General features: G+C 42.6%; 1 protein-coding gene across 1 annotated transcript in view; it reads left to right on the top strand.

Annotated features, from left to right (window-relative positions):
* LRRC7 (leucine rich repeat containing 7) overlaps window positions 1-17,599 on the top strand; it is a 419,637-nt gene that overhangs the window by 282,357 nt on the left and 119,681 nt on the right. Inside the window, exons 7-10 of the mRNA XM_088466556.1 lie at window positions 9,656-9,719; window positions 9,980-10,054; window positions 11,474-11,618; window positions 13,638-13,710. Of these exons, the coding sequence (XP_088322682.1) occupies window positions 9,656-9,719; window positions 9,980-10,054; window positions 11,474-11,618; window positions 13,638-13,710 (357 nt within the window). The remainder of the gene's footprint in view (window positions 1-9,655; window positions 9,720-9,979; window positions 10,055-11,473; window positions 11,619-13,637; window positions 13,711-17,599) is intronic.

Here is a 17,599-nt window from a genome sequence, read left to right on the forward strand (position 1 = left end):
TCATCTCTCTGCTGTCCCAGCTGGTGACTGTTAACTATAAAAATGATTACAATAAACAAAGAAGATCTTTTAAGATATATATATATATATCTTCTTTGTACTATTCACTTTATATCAAATCTCAGGCGTATGACAGGGGAGGCGCTGCCCGCCCTGCCTACACTGACTGCACGTCCCTGCTGCTTACAGAAATGGAACAGCAATACTAGCTATTTGCTTCTGATTGCAAGCTGACCTCTGACCAGAGATAGCGTCTTTCTTATTGCCCGTGTCTAGATTCTATGATTTTGGGGCATATTTTAGATTTCATTATTTGCTATTTTCATTCGTGCACAAGAAGGAAGCTTAGTCCTGCTGTACTGCAAAGGAGGGTCTTTTTCAAATTTGAATCCAACCTAATAATAGATGTGTTTTTTGCTATCAACGCAAATGTTAAAAGCTCTTCTGGCACTTACTCTATTTACATGGGTTGGATTTCAGTGCCCGCTTTTAAACTGACATGCATCCAACATCACCCTAAGCATCAGCCCCTTAAAGAGGACCTTTGAACTCCCTGTTAAAAGCATGGACAGAGAAGAAGTTTGTTTTTCAGCTAGTTATGTTTTCCAGTGCTTCACCGAGACCTAATGGACAAGAAAGGCATGACCTCCAGAATTGAATTTTTTTCTTTATGTCACTGTAAGGTATAGTTTAGGCCTATTTGACATAGGATTGCCGCTAAGATATTTGTATTTGCTTTTGTGTTGTCGATGTGACAGATCTTGAGATTCTGGTTTGCAAAGCTCTTATCAACTGGAAAGTCTCCATAGCAACAGGTTTTACAGCAAAAGTCAAGTTATTTGCAGAACGCTCAGAATAACATATCGCCACACGTGATTCTGCTCTTATGCCTTTATTATACATTTGTTCTAAGCATCTTTGTAAATTACCCCGGAGGGCTCTGACTAATTGTATCCTGCTACGGTTAAACAAGACAAGTCCGTCCATTCTCTCCTGTACACAGCGATCAGCTTTAATGTTACATACAACGGCGGAGCACTACAACCCTCACCGGATCACTGGAGTTGTCCACAGCACTTTATAATAAACACTTTGGGGGAGATGTACTAAAGCCTTGGAGAGTGATAAAGTGGAAAGTGGTAAAGTACCATCCAATCAGCTCCTAACTATCACTTTATAGGCTGTGTTTGAAAAATGACAGTTAGGAGCTGATTGGCTGGTACTTTATCACTCTCCAAGGCTTAGTACATAGACCCCATGATTTATAAATAATATTTATTTATTGAAGAAACTGTAGGTGAACAGATGACAACAAACAATCTTTAGCAAATAGATTTGCTATGTTAGGAGGGGGTAGGGGAAATTCTAATAATAAAGCATCTACTGGTGGTTAGGGGACGTACACAACATGAAGGACAGATGTCCTGGGCGACCATGAAGAGGGCCCTTGATGCGGCCTCAAGTATAAACATCAACTTGCAGGCCTACTTAGAAAATTAAGAGGGCGTTGGACTCGGCAGCCTTTGGAGGGGGTTATTTAGGACGGCTCCCTCTGATATACCAATTAACGGAAGTTCTAGATTGTTTATTGCGGAGATAGTGTGTAATATGTTCCATTGCATGCAATTTTCTAATGCAGAGACATGCAGTGGGAGATTTTTGTTCTTTGGCGTTTTTGACTATTTGTGCTTTTCTGAGTACTATATATATTTTTTGTGTTGCATTGGTGTATTTTTCTCCCTGAGCACACCCGTCCTTTGTTTTTTATTATTTAGTGTTGCTCCAGCTCCCTCTAGGGTTGTAAGATGGGCCCCTGTACAAATCAATAAATAACAATAAATCAGCCTGAGTATGGGACCTCCTGAACTGTACCTTGAGTAAAGCATTCACTTTGGAGTGTTGGCATACAGAATATATGTAAAGTGTATTTGTATGATAAGCAAGGCCGGATTAACAGGGGGGCGACAGGGGCGGTCGTCCCTGGGGCCTCCACATATAAGGGGCCCCCACACCCACCAGGGGTTAAAGTGGCCCAGAACGGGAGACGGAACCAGTTCCACCTCCTCTGGCCCACCTAACCCCGACGCCGCAGGGAGGCTACATTTGCCGGGCACCCGCTGAGATTTTGTTACCAGCCGGCACCCGGCTCCCTCCCCGCAGCAGTGCCAGCGGCAGCCGGAGGCTGCAGCTCACACCTGAGCTCCGGCATCCGGCTCCCGCAGTGTGCAGTGCACTATGTGAGAGACGTCATGAGGTTAAGGCAGCGGAATTGTACCGAAGCTCTAAGCAGCCAGCAGGACTTTTTATTAGCTCTTCCTGAGCGCATGCGCAGAAGGAGTCCTGCGATCTTGCTCGCTGACCCCTCCAAGCCGCAGCATGTCAATCATTTGGGGGGCGTGCCTGGTCTCCGTTCCCAGAAATGGGGGCAACACACAGGAGGGACAAGGCCAGGGTCTTGCGGCGATGGACGCAGATTCCTGGCCTCTTACCAGACCAGCACCCGGTCAGACTACAGGAAGCTTCAGCTCCCACAGCCTGAACAAAGGAGCAATCATCATGACCATGTTTGCAATGGTGATCCCAGCCTGCGACGTACTGGGATCGCAACGGATTTGCACAGCCGTGTGCGTGCGACTCTGCAAATCTGTCCATCTCTGATTTAGGCCCTTTGTACGCAGGTGCTTGGATTTGCGAACCCACAGGGGGGGCGTCTCAGTCCAAATTCTGTATATTTTCGCACAGCGTTCTCAGCGTCCATCTCTGAGTAAGGCCCAGAGAGAGAGAGAAAGAGAATGAAAGAGAGAAAAAGGACGAGCGCAACTGATGGTGAATATGAACAGTAGAGAAATAACAGGATGCATTGAGAATAGAAATAAAAGTTTCTACTAGCACGTAACGCTGTACCATTTATTGGGAACAATTCACAGCTTGGCCGGCCGTAGTGCGCTATGTAATAAAAAAATAAAAAAAATCCAAATATTTGTACTTCTCAAAATCCCGCAGTTTAGACAGTGAGAGAAAAAAAAATAATTTCAAAAGGTTCCATAAGTATAAGCAGCACAAAGTCCCTTTACAAGAAGCCAAGGTTTTGATGTTCTGAAACTTTAGGAAGTTTTCCTTAGAACCTCTGACGAATGTGAATCCATCACTGGCTCTCAGCGCACTGGCTGTAATGTATCATTTCCCTTTGTAAAAGAATGTTCTGACCTCCAGTAGTCCAAACACTCTCCGTTACTACTGCCTAAAGTTACCGCCGCAGTCGGGGGGACAGATTTTTATGAACATTTTCAACCCTCTTCTCTTTTGATCATGAGACATGTGATCTATTTCATGTAGACTTTTCTATATTATTCCCGTGCAGCGGCCAAAAAAACAAGGCAGACCTGCTATGAATTATTGATCATGGATCACACTGTCTTGGCCCCTTCTTGTCACGCACGCGGACATTTCTATGGGATCGATAAGGCGATTTACCGTTAGATTGCAGTGCTCACCTAACAGCGGGGGGAAAAAATAATAAAATACTGACATTATATTGTCCGCTATCCAACAGCAGTAAAAAAAAAATCTGTTCTAGCGGAACTGTCGCTGTAAAAAATTGCTAGAGGGAACAGAGGCCCTGATTCAGAGCCGGACGCTCTGACAGAGCGCTCGCTCTGAATCAGGACCGTCCCTCCTTCTTTTTGGAGTGGCCTCCTGGCTGCTCGCATAGCTGTGGGTGACCACCCACAGCTATAGCGAGCAGCCAGGAAAATGGTCGCGATGGTCAAGACCATCGCGACCATCGGGCTTGCGACGAGACCCTGCGGTAGGGTCTCGCTGCCGCAAGCCCAGGAGTGCTTTTGGCTCTATCAGAGCCAAAAGCACTCCCACTGACATCACTAGTGATGTCAGTGGCGCCGGACCCAGACGGTAGGTGTTCCCATGGGAACGCCCCCGTCTGGGCAGCCACGCCCCCGGCACACCCACCAAAGGGGGCGTGCTGTCAATCAACATCGACAGCACGCCCCCTTTGGTGCGAGACCCATAACAACGGCATGGCCGTCGTTATTCGGGTCTCGCGCATGCGCACGACGGAGCCGCCTCCGTCGTGCGCATGCGCACTTGGGCACCATCGACCCGCTTGCGAGCGCTCAGAGAGAGTTGATACAGTTAGATGGATAAAGGTGTTAGGTTCGGCTGTTGTCACAAGTTTTCCCGATTTTTCAAGAGACAATTATCTAAGGGCCGTCATCCAGCAGTCGGCGCGATGCGGATATTTCTGCAGATCGAATGATTATTTGCCATTGCACGTTCGTGTAAGTCGCACTGCGCACACGTCACGATTGCTTTGCCATTACACCTGCACAGAGGATACAATTGCAAAGCGAATGTCATGTGGTCAGCGTTTGGGGAGGTAACATGGGGGTGGATAAACGCAGGCGTGTATGACCGTTTAAACGCCATTTCTCAGCCATGCATAAATTAGCCATTGCGATTGCAGCCGCAGCATGAGAGCTCTCTGCGTGCGAGGATAGCTGCAGTGTTTGCGGCTGGTCAGACCTGACGTATATGCGACATTGAAGTATTGAACGCATATGAGAAGGCAGCGGTGGACGTCTTTATGCCGGCTGTGCTTTGGCAGGCATTCGCTTATCTTCGCAGTTGCGATCCGTGCGAAATTTCAGCCGCGATCGCATTACCGTCTTCTGCTGAATCAGGCCCTAAGTGAAGTAAAGGATAAATGTATATATGGCAGTCTATGTCACAGCCTGGGGAAAAGAGGACCTCTGCGTATATCCCTGGCGTTGATAACACTGGGGGACAAGGGGGAAAAAATGGTACTGTATAGTATTTTTTGTGCTGAATTCAAATATGTGTGTGAAATTTTTAGGTCTATCAATTCTGTAAATGCTGTTTAAAATTAAAAAAAAAAATAATATAGCCAATTTTTTTTATTTCGTGATCATTTTAAATGAGGAAAATGAACATGGAGCCACAAGAATAGTAGGAATAGCAGGAAAAAAATCTGATTGCTTATTTGGAATCAGCATAACAAAGTTTACTTACTGTAGAAACACCTATCAAAAACCCTTGGGATACAATTGTTGTTGACCGGTGTAATAGATCCACTGAGTAAGATTAGAAATATATGCTGGAATGTTCAATCCCTTTAAAGAACATTCAAATAATTATTGCCTTACTGCCTAAGAGGCAGACTGCTAGAGTCGCGAAACGCGTCTGACTCCCGGAAAAGTGAGTATTTTCTTTTATTTGATTATATGTTTCAGTTTTTTTTATTACTGTCTTCTTATATATAGCTATATATATAGAGAGAGAGAATATTTTTTCCTATTGTTTGTATTTATTGGTTCAGAATAAGCATTGCTAAGGTGAATTATTTTTAATATTCTTTTAAGGTTCGTTACTGAAACATTGGGCACAATAATGTATTTGAATATTATGTGTATCGATCCTTCCTGATTGTAAAGAATTTAACAGCTCAGTTGTATATGTTTTACGGATCATTTAATAAAAAAATCTATAGCACAAATAACATTGGATCACTTTTTAGGTATTGTCCACTATCAAGCCAGTGAGTAAGATTTGTTAATTCCTGTATTTATCCAGATAACCAGAATTAAAGGGTTTAATGATTTAAAGGGTTTGATCATTCTAGCTTATGGGGGGGATTTATCAGACCATCTATAGAGTGGAGAAGTGGGCAATTGGAGGTGTTGCCCATAGCAACCAATCAGTTATACCTATCATTTTATACAATGTACTTGATAAATGCTAATTAGAAGCTGATTGGTTGCTATGGGAAACTTTCAGCACGTGTCCACTTCTCCACTCACATTAGAAGAATTGAGCTTTGCATATATGATTAGTACATAAATAACGATTGGTGCAATTACAAAGTTATCTAAAAATAAATAACAAAAAATATACAAGATAAACCATGAGCATACAATGTTTATTAATAAGCATTATGGGGTTTATGTATTAAAGGTCATTGTTGGGTTTTTTATTAATTTTTCTGTGCGTTTTGCAAACCAACATTTTACTAAAGTCAAAACTGGCTGAAAAATGGCCCAACACCTGACTTTAGAACACTTTAGAACATTGGACCAAAAATCAATTTTTTTTTACATAGACAGGATAAGAAAAAGCAGATTTACTAATAGGTAGTTTGTAGATGGAAAATGATGGAAACCAGCCTAAACAATAAACCTGCCTGCGGCAGGTGAGTTTAATAGAAGCACCACATGGATCATTATGATCTGTGCAGTCTTCATTATTGTAAACTGTAAAGAAAGGGTTACATTTAAAAAAAAAAAATGTCCTGGGTCCCACCCCCCAAATCAATAACCAGCCCTGGACCCCTCAGCCTGGGCTGTTATGGGAAAATAGGGGGTAAAAACAACATTGGCTTCCCCCTATTTGATTAAAACTGGCACTGGGTTGAACCAGCCGGGAGGCAAATGCCATAGCAGGGAGAAACAGAGTCTGGTTGCCCTCATCCAATCTGCGGGCGCTGCCATAGAAACCGCCCGCTGATTGGCCAAGGAGTAGGTGAGCATGAAGTGTGTGTAATAAAGGATCGGTGTGCATGTCCTGTGTTTTTTGTAATATTTTCTTTACAGTGGGTATACAGTATACAGTAGGTGCTAGCGGGCCCTTAATGTCTGGGCATGCTGGCAGATTCTCCAAATGCCGACATGCCAGAGCAGGCTTGCTAGGACCTGTAGTTCCACTGTAAATAACAATATTAAATCTATATATTACACCATTACCCCTGCGCTCACCGCCTCCATGGGTATGGGGAAGACCTGGAATCTTCTTGGGAGAAGAACCCCATTTTATTTTTGGGGTCTCCACTGTCTGAGTATTTCCAGCTCTGGGATGACCAGTTTGGGGTTGGTTAATGCTTGGACAGGGGGACCCCACGCTGTGTCCCCTCCACTGCTATGGCATTACCACCCTGTCTGGTTCAGTCCGGTTCTGGTTAATGGAAAATAGGGGGAACCCCACTCTGGATTTTCTCTTAATTTTCCATGATTAGACCAGGCTGAAAGGTCCAGGGCTGGTTATGGATTTAAGGAAGGGGAGATTACATGCAATATTTTTTAAATTCTTTTAACTATTTTTGTTTTTATACCCCTAAGAAGCCTGCACAGATCATAGTGATCTACACTGTGCTCCTCCCAAACTCACCTGCCTCCGGCAGATCTATTATTTTGGAGATTTGTCTGTCAGATTTTTGTTTGATTTTTGACCAAAAATTGGAATGTGGAGCGCTGGTGAAAACAGATGACCAAACTAATAAATATGAAAAGTTAATAAATAAAAAATGACTTCAAGTTAAATGTTTAGGTACCATATACGGCTCACTTAGCGTGATGGTACACCAGACTAGTTCTGAATGAATGTCCACTCCTGAATCGTAAATAATCCTCTGGAATGCAATAAAGCGTGAGAAATGTACATGAATATGCCCACAAAGTAGTACTTTGTTTGATTTTTGTTCACTTTTTAAATTGACTCTTAGTAAATTCTGGGATCCTGAAGTCTTCTATGTAAAAGTACCGATTTTTTTGTCAGGAATCAGTTTTATAGCCGATTTTACAGTGGGTTTTGCCTTTAGTGAATCTCCAATTTGCAAAAGCAAATGAAAATCGACTATAAAGCGACCTTTAGTAAATATACCCCATAATTAATGCCAGTTGTTCCCGGTTTTACCTAGCCCCACAGGTCTTCTAGATGTACTAAAAAATGTTGTAATCATACTCTTAAAGATACACTGCGCCACATAATTCCTACATTTCATAAATGACTTTCCTCTCATAGATGTTACTGCAAAAAAAATGTGTACTGATTAGTTTTATTTTGTTAGTGAAATATTTTCTATGGTCTAATGATACTTGGGATAACTAGGCATTTAATCCATTCTTTTCATACCGACTCCCACGCCTTTCTTATACTTGTGGTTTGTCACTCTGTAAATAAATATTGTTAATATTACACATCCGCGTATGAGCCATCAATGGCTATAACCTCAGTCAATTAAGAAATTTTGTTTTATTTTTTTTTAAATGGGTATGATTTAGATGCAGCCAGGTTGGTGGGAATACTCCCAGTCCCATTAGTCAGTGGGAAGACCGAGACCACAGTTCTAAGGTTACATGGCCCCAGATCTCCTGTAATATATTAATGTCTACAAATTTCCTTCGCATTGCTGAGCACCAATTTTGGGATCACTTCACTAGGAACCAGTGACCATCACCTGGATCGCATGTGGAACAATTATTGCACACACTGGGCCTAGTCGGATGCAGTGGCGTATTCGGACGCAGTGGAGAGATGCATTACCTTAGTGCATGCATTTGCGTCATATAATGCATATAATGCATCTGAATTCAAAAGCTTTTGCCCTGAGCTCTCTGGAGTATCACGCCGCTGCATTTTGAAGAGACGGTGCTGGCGTAAATAGCTGAGGGGACTTCCAGAAGGCTAGAGGTTGCAGTAGTCCAGGGAGAGAGATGATAAGAAAATGGATAACAGTTGTGATTTAGGGATGGCCATCAACCATCGATGGTTTGCCACCGACTTGGTTTTGCTATCGATAGTGAAGCTCTGATGTGTCTCCACCATCGATGACAGAGAAGCAGAAGTGTATTTCTTTTTTTCGATGCAAGGGTCTTAGCTCCGCCCCTAACATGCCCCACTAAGCCCTGCCCTTTTTCCCTGATTGACCCACCTCATCCACATGGCCCACAGAAGTGCCGCCAATCGCTGGTTTAAACCATCTATGGTTTCCTGCCATCGATGTACTGTAAAGTACTGTACCGTTCGATGGCCACGTCCATTTTGGCTGCAGTTTAGGTGCAGAAAAGGTTGTATTCAATTCATATTTAGAAAGTGGAAGCAAGATTTAGAGTAGAGGACGGGTTCAAGTGTGACACCAAGCTCCGGAGGAAAAGTTGTTGATGAAGAGGGAGATTTTGGATGAAAGATCATGATTTTGGTTTTGAAGATATTGAGTTTTAGGTAGCATTGGGGCATCCATGTGGAGAAGGGAAGGGCTCAATGGAAGAAAGGTAGATTTTGGTGCCGTCAGGGACAGGGTAGAGGTGATACTGGCAACCAGATTTTTCCCCAAGAGAAGATCTGTACAGCTAGGATACCAGAGGGTCGTGGACAGAGCTTGGTGGGACCTCAACAAATAGTGGAAATTAGAGGTAGGATGTGCCAGAAATTTCAGTCACAGATTGGCTGGATACATAGGAAGCCAACCAGGAAAGAACTGTATTATGGAGACCAGTGGAGCGAATTGAAAGATGTGCGATAACACAAGCTCCCGTCATTGGCTGTTCCTCACCAGTTATTGATCACAGAGCCGGGTATTTATTACGTATCTCTGCTGTCAATCATTGCTAGTCCAATGTTTAGTAGCCTCACCGCCTTTATTGTAACGACACTTGCTTCCTGCATGGTTTGGCTCGCCAGCGTACTGTATACAATTTTAGAGCAAAGATTTACTGTATTTTATTTTTAACCTTCGACCTACAGTTTAAAGCTGGGCTATAGTTTTATCCCCCTGCCAAATCAATGTTCAGAGACAGCTTCTTGAATGTTAAGATGTAACTTACCCTGTATCTCTCTGCTGTTACAGGTCGATGAGCAAACTGACACAACTCGAGAGACTTGACCTGGGCAATAATGAGTTCAGTGAACTGGTAAGGAGCCAAATGCTGCTGCTTTTTTGGTTTTTTTTTTTACATCAGTGACATCATCACAGTATAATTATAAGACTGTAGTATATTACATGGACTGCCGACGATTACAGACCCGCTGCTCTGTCCGTCTCACAATTGTACATTTACTGAATATACATATCTGGCTTACACCGGAGGGCACTAATATTATTGATGCCTTTCTTGGCTGGTGTTATTATTTTTATGAGATAAAATAACCTAGATGTGTAATCTCTTTACAGCCCGAGGGCCTGGAACTAATACAGAATTTGAAGGAGCTGTGGATAGACAACAATTCACTTCAAACGCTGCCTGGGGTAATAATTTTACATTGTGCCTTGCATTTTACTTTACGCAGGCTTGAGTGCTTGATATATCGTTTAAAGTAAGTGCATAAGATAGGACAGAGACAGGAGTCCGCGCCTGGCTAGCGCAGGAGAGAGGCAGCGCTATAAGCAGCCGCTACAGTGTAATCTTCTGCTGTATCTTGAATGGGGAAGCAGATAAACTTCCTGACCTGATTTCCACATTGTGAAAGCTGATTGGCACTGAATTAAAGGACAGGTTCATTCTTATTAGAGGTTGTCGGTTGCATCATACGACCTTCACGTTGTGATTGCAGCGTCAGTTTGTTCTCCGAAACAAACAGCTGCGAATATAGAAACGCTGTTTACTATGAAAAGCTATTGAACGGGCCGGAGAACAAAATTTGTATCATAAAGGTAAATGCAGAACAGATTAGGTCCTACATAGCAATGGCCTGTTGTATCAGTATATTACTGCATACCCCAGTGGTATAATATATAATTGTATTGTAATTTTGGAAGCGCTAAAAGGGGTATGCTTCTTTGTTAAAAGGGGCCCAAAGATAGAGAGATAGATAGATAGATATGAGATAGATAGATATGAGATAGATAGATATGAGATAGATATAAAACAGATATGTGATAGATATATAGATAGATATGTGATAGATATGAGATAGATATGAAATAGATATGTGATAGATATATAGATAGATATGTGATAGATATGTGATAGATATGAGATAGATATGAAATAGATATGTGATATATAGATAGATATGTGATAGATATGAGATAGATAATAGATAGATAGATATGAGATAGATAGATAGATATGAGAGATAGATAGATAGATAGATAGATAGATAGATAGATAGATAGATAGATAGATAGATAGATAGATAGATATGAGATAGATAGATAGATAGATATGAGAGAGATAGATAGATATGAGATAGATAGATATATATGAGATAGATAGATAGATAGATAGATAGATAGATAGATAGATAGATAGATAGATAGATAGACAGATATATATGAGATAGATATGAGATAGATAGATAGATAGATAGATAGATAGATAGGAGATAGATAGATAGATAGATAGATAGATAGATAGATAGATAGATAGGAGATAGATAGATATGAGATAGATAGATAGATATGAGATAGATAGATAGATAGATAGATAGATAGATAGATAGATAGATAGATAGATAGATAGACAGATAGACAGATAGATATGAGATAGATAGATATGAGATAGATAGATATGAGATAGATAGATAGATAGATAGATAGATAGATAGATAGATAGATAGATAGATAGATATGAGAGATAGATAGATACAGAGAGATGACTGTGTCTGTGTGAACCTACACATATGTACATGTAGCCAGCTAAAGAAGTTCTCTGTATGTAACAAGTCTATAGGAAAACTGAAGCAGCTCATCTACCTGGACATGTCCAAGAACCGGATCGAGAGCGTAGACATGGACATATCCGGCTGCGAGTCCCTCGAAGATCTCTTACTCTCCTCCAATTTATTGCAACACTTGCCTGACTCAATAGGTAAGGAGCAGATAATGAAGTGACATCCCTTCATCCTCCTGACTAATGTAACCTGTCACTCTGACACCATGCTCCGGAGATTACACACTTAGCATGACGGAGCTGTGACAAGAGTATGCCCTGGGCAGGGATAGCGGGCACGGACTCTCCCATGACTGATCGCAGTATATATTCCCATGGGAAACACCATACACACTGCAGCAATGGGGTGGGTAGACGTTATCTGGGGATGGGTGTGGGGGGGGGGTGCCTGGGCGATGAGATGATCGAGTTGTTTAGAACTCACTATGGATGAAGTTTTACTGCCGAGTGCTGACAATTTTTATTTTTTTTGTTTACTTTTCTATATATATTATTAGTCATCATTCATCAGAGATATCAGTGGGGTGATGTCTCCACTCTGTTAAAGGGGAAATTAATGGCAGCCTGTAGTTTGTTTCAAAATTCAGGCAATATTGACTTTTTATTCTATTTTTATTTTTTAAAACAAAATTTTACTTTATTGGAATAAAGAGAAATAATAAAATGAATGCCAATAACGGCACCGTGCCGAAGGCAAAGAGGACACATAACATGTATTATATAAAGACAACGTGATGTCAGACTTAATTTTGCAGACAGGTAATGGTGCATCTGGGAAATACATGGCAAGAATATCTATAAATCACATCATTTACAAATAGAACTTAAAAGTTTTTTTTTTTAAAAAAGAACAATTGTGAGAGCCGGCACATGCCCCTCACCACCCATACCCCCCACTGGAGAAATAAATGGGTTAAAAGGGCTAGAGAACCCCAGATATACATGGGTAAGTTCTGGACCCTAAAAGGCTCTCAACAAAAAGTCTACTCATGAGGTTCATTGGCCCTCATTCAGAGGCGCTCGCAAACTGCGAGAGGTCGTTCTGAATGTGGGCGGCCGCTTGTCTTTTGAAGTGCAGCCTCCTGGCCACTAGCTAAGCTGTGGGTTACAACCCACAGCTTTAGCGACCGACCAGGTTGATGGTCGCGATGGTCAAGACCATCGGGGCTTGCGACGAGACCCTTGAGGTTGGGTCTCGGCATCCGCAAGCCCCAGGGAGCTTCCTGCTGTGATGTCAGTGCGGCCGCCCACAAAACGGCATGCGTTCCTTAAGGAACGCCTCCGTTTGTGAAACCACCACCCCTCCCCGCCTACTAAATGGGGCGAGCTGTGGATCAACATCGACAGCCGCCCCGTTGGTAGCGAGCCTAAACATCGAAACACTTGCGAGCGCTCAGCGCTTGCAAGTGGGTCTGAATGAGGTCCTTTGTCCTCCAATAAAGGCCTGATAACATTTTACTCTCAGTCCCATATAAAATGAAGGGGTTTCAGCTATTAGTCTTTTAAATGGATCATCTGGTGCAAAAGTATTGACTATCCCAATAAAGTGTAGTGTGAGACCGAAAAAAAGTTTTATAATCTAGAATACAGAACACATAGAAGAACCAAATGGCCTCTTATGGAAGTGTCTAGTGACTTCTCCAGTCATGGGATCGGGGTTCAGTGGTCTTGGCAGCCTCTGAATCCTTTGCTGGGGTCCATTGTGTCATAGAGGATTTGCCTCTGCGATGTACATTAGGTGCAGGGGGGTCTCATTCTGTTAGTTTGACTTAAGGTGGCTCCAGCTTTGTCTCACAACGTGACTGTTACCATTATGGAGCACATGAAGACGAAGCAGGTGGACCATCTTTATGCAAAGTGGGAAGTTTCATGGGCCCCTCAGCGGGCCCTCCATACCGCAAACATTCACTGAATATAGATGTTTGTGTAAGGTAAGGGTGCACACTTTTAGTCACCAACACAGGCAGCCTTCCTGGAGCTTCAACCTTAAATTCATCTACTACATTGCATTCCCCAGGGCCCCCAGCTGGCCAACGATGGATGCCTATTTCTGGCGCACCCACCTGGCAGATGTCATTAGCTCATCCCATAACCTTATACCCTCTGTGCTGCTATTTCTCTCGCTCGTACTTCAGAATATATTCTTTATCCCATCAGGTTTGCTGAAAAAACTCACAACTCTGAAAATAGATGACAATCAACTTGTAGCACTACCAAATACACTTGGAAAGTGAGTATAACAGGTTGAATTTGCTTTGCTTGTGTTACCAGTGTGTGCACTGTCGTATTCTAGCCCGAGATGTTTACGAAGAGTCGGGATTGAGCCATTAGCTTTGATGTTGACCAGTTCCATTAAATTACTCTTTTCTATTTCAATAGTTATATTACTAAAAGGCAATATATAATAGTAGTCACATCATCCAAATGTTTAGTTGATTTTCGTTTATTATTGGTCTCCCCACTAAGCTGCTCATTTTTGACAAACTAGCTGGGATACCCGGCGATGCCCGGGTTCAAGACTGGACCCTGAAGTGCACCAGCAGCCTTTTTACATTGTGCTTACCTACAGTATAACCTGGATAACTATGTTAATTAACAAATAATTATAAATGACAGTGCAAGCAGCGTATTCTCATAGCGTTTAATAATAAATGACAGTGCAGGCAGCGTATTCTCATAGCGTTTAATAATAAATGACAGTGCAGGCAGCGTATTCTCATAGCATTTAATAATAAATGACAGTGCAGGCAGCGTATTCTCATAGCATTTGGCATGGGGTATATCAGAAGCAGACTGACTTACAGGACAGAAATCAGTATAGCTTCCAAATCACTTCAGTTTCAGAAATCGCTGCAGAACAGAGGGGGTGATTCAGCTGTGGACGGATATGCTATTGCAACTGTCAACATAGCTGTAACGTGGTAATGCAGCAGGAGGCATAACGCCTCCTGCATGCATTATTGATCTGAGCTGCGTCCAAGGATGCACCTTTGGATCATCTGCGATCCCTTCGGCTGGCTGCCGCAGATGAGTAAAAGAGGCCAGGAAATCTCCATTGGCCAATGGAGATCTTGGCTGCCCACTCTCCCCCAACATCGGCAAGGCCATCGCCACCTCCTCCCCACCCAGAAATATCAAGAGACTGTAAATCACTGACAGTCTGCCGCCGCCTGCATGCATGATCGCAGAGTACGGGTCAGGCACATGCACTGATTCCCAATAATCTGGAATCTGCATGATCCCTGTCACTGTGTTCGCAGCTGAATTATCCCATGAAATCACTCTGCAGACAAACATTGAAGACTATGTCTAACAGGGCTGCCATCAGGAGGGGGAATGCTGGGACTGGAGTCCTGTTCCTGGACAGAAGGGGGGCAGCCTACAGTGCACTGTGTGGCTGCAATCAATCTATCCTGCTGTTTGTCATCTCCGTATGCTAAGCTTTGCCAGGATCAAAGATTGTGGATTGATTATGCTGTCTGCCACAGGCTTACTGTATTGAATGCTGAGCTATTCATGAGCCTGCCAGGCACTCTGCTAAGACCCCCAGGGAGGCTGCTGTAAGATGAGACAGTGAGTTAAATGCTAATAATGAACACTGTTTAATGTCAAAGTTTATCAGGGAGCTGACTAATTCCGTATTTCATGTATGCGGCTGTTGGAAAAGTGATATAACAAAGCACTTTGGAAGAGATGAGAGTGTGACAGTGTCTGTATGAAGTCAGCCCCTCAGCCCAGAATCTGTGTAATTTAAGACTGTCCCAGTTTTATTGGATTGTGTGACAGTGTGTGGCCCTGACAAAGTTCAAATCTAGGCAAGAACCTAATCCTAGTCAATCTACAGCACCATGCCAAAATTGGTGGAGCTAGGTACAAAACTTTGGCCGTCCATATAGGACAAACAGACAGACACGCACACACACACGCACACACATTTTCTCCGCTTATTATATAGATAAGAGGAGAAGTCCTGCAGAAATTCTAGAAATTGTAAAAGAAAGAAGCCAAGGTTGTATTGTTTTGGAAGTGGCTGGTTATATAGTTAAGACTCTTTGCTTTTAACCTATACATAACCAACCTGTATTACAATGAAAGTGCTGTAATGGTCATGTCATGTCACAGCACCATTTTTGAAAGGACCTTTAGGCGCAGTGCGCCACATACTGCGAATGTATATGTAATGTGTTTGAACATGTTATATTCAATGTGCTGTGCGCAGTTGTGGAAATGTACTTTTAAATCTATAGCCTATGCACTTATAAGGAATGTATAAGCTATTTTGTTTTAGAAGGCTGTAACATTTAGAATCAAATGGTTTTGAGACATTCTCACCTCCTAGTGATATGTTCATTATCCTGACGTAGTGACCAAACCCTTCGTTTACAGCACTTTCATTGAAATGCAATGCAGAGGTCTCCTGTGTGTCTCTATGTACAATACCCAGCAAGTTTGGGGAAAGCAATTTGTTTGAGTTTAAGAAACTTCTATTGTGTGTAAGAACTTAGATGGTGATAAGACTCAGAAAGCCAAACCTGGTGTTAGTCATAGACATGTGAAAGGACGAATGCCATTGAAAATTTGCATAATACGTACCTTTCAGAAACAGTATATGCTCACTCAGTTTGTGCTTTAGGCAAACCAACTGTTTTTTGGGTGGTGAAGAGGAAATGATGTTAGTATCTTTAAAATGTAACATGTGTTTATTTATATTTTGTGAGCGACCATGATTGGCTAGAAGGAACACAGGGCGGATTTGCAGTGTATTGCAGTATATACCAGGCCTGCGAGCCTGGGTTGTGTATATCCTTGTATATCCTTTGTGGAGAAGAACTGCTGTATCATTTCTGTATGCTGAACCCCTTCAAACTGAAGGAAGGGTCTTTTTTCAAGACTGAGCAATAAACATCTTGCCTTTACTACGGCTGCATCTCAACCCTGCGACCAACAGCATTGCGCCAAACGCTATTCGGTTTTCCGGCTGCTCTGGGTGAAGCTCAGCATCTATAAGCTCAAGCCCTCTGCCAGCTACTGTGCAGAAGAGCCTGGTCCATTTCGAGGGATCAGGGGGATATCAGCTGACACCAATCAGGAGGTGTGGCTGCAGCTTGTGAATGCATACGCAGTAGAAGCGGTTCCAGGTGCCGGTGGTAGGAGCCTGGGTGTTCGTAAGCGATTCCAGGTGTTGGGGGTAGGAGCCTAAGAACATAAGAAGCGGTTCCAAACGCCGATTGTAGAGTTTGGTGGTGGCAGCAACATACACGCAGTGGGCAGAGTCAGTGACAGGTGGTCACTGACGGTAAGCGGGAATCCCTGATACTCCAAGTTCCAGTGGGGATCAAACCCAATCTGTGATCGGGAGTCAGGCTGAGGCCATCCGGTCACAGATAGCTATTATTAAACCATGAGAAGGATACAAAATAATGATACAAGTGTAACATTGCTGATATAAATAAATGTATCTGGATATTAGACCCTGAGTATATACATGTAACATAGATCCGTTATTCCCCTACCGCTGCAGTGAGTTTGGTCCTTAGAGGAATCCGCCTGTAACTGAATGTGTTCTGTTATGTTCTTTGTGTGCACCCGTATTTAAGTACTGGACTATCGTTCAATCCCACTTCTATTCTCATATCTGTCCGACTGACTTTCTCATTCTGGTCATAACCCAGTTCCTTTGTCCCCAGATTGAGCCGCACACATGGGATACTGTATTTTCCCTCTATTGTTGGATTCTAAGTCAGAGATCTAACATCCAGTGGCCAAATGCAATAAGAGCTAAACACAAAGAGGCTGAGATACAGGGGAACGAAAGCTGCTTTCCAGGCACTTAAAGTATTTGCGTCTAGAAATATTACGTCTGTTAAGGCGCTGTGGTTCCTCTACGGAGAATACAGCCAGAGAGAATGTCTGTCACCCAAACAGCCCTATTAGTTATTCCAATCAGATCTCCAGATAGAGAGGCACAATAAGCAGCGTCTTACTCCCTATAAAGCACAGCCAGACAGCTTTCTTCTTATCGTGTTTTTATGTTAAATCGCGGAATTTAGTCCTGTTAAATTCTTAACCGAAAACACGATGCACATATATATTCAGGAGATATTCATATTGTATTTTTA

Source organism: Taudactylus pleione, unplaced genomic scaffold, assembly GCF_031769625.1.
Source record: "Taudactylus pleione unplaced genomic scaffold, aTauple2 ptg003505l, whole genome shotgun sequence".
NCBI lineage: Eukaryota > Metazoa > Chordata > Amphibia > Anura > Myobatrachidae > Taudactylus > Taudactylus pleione.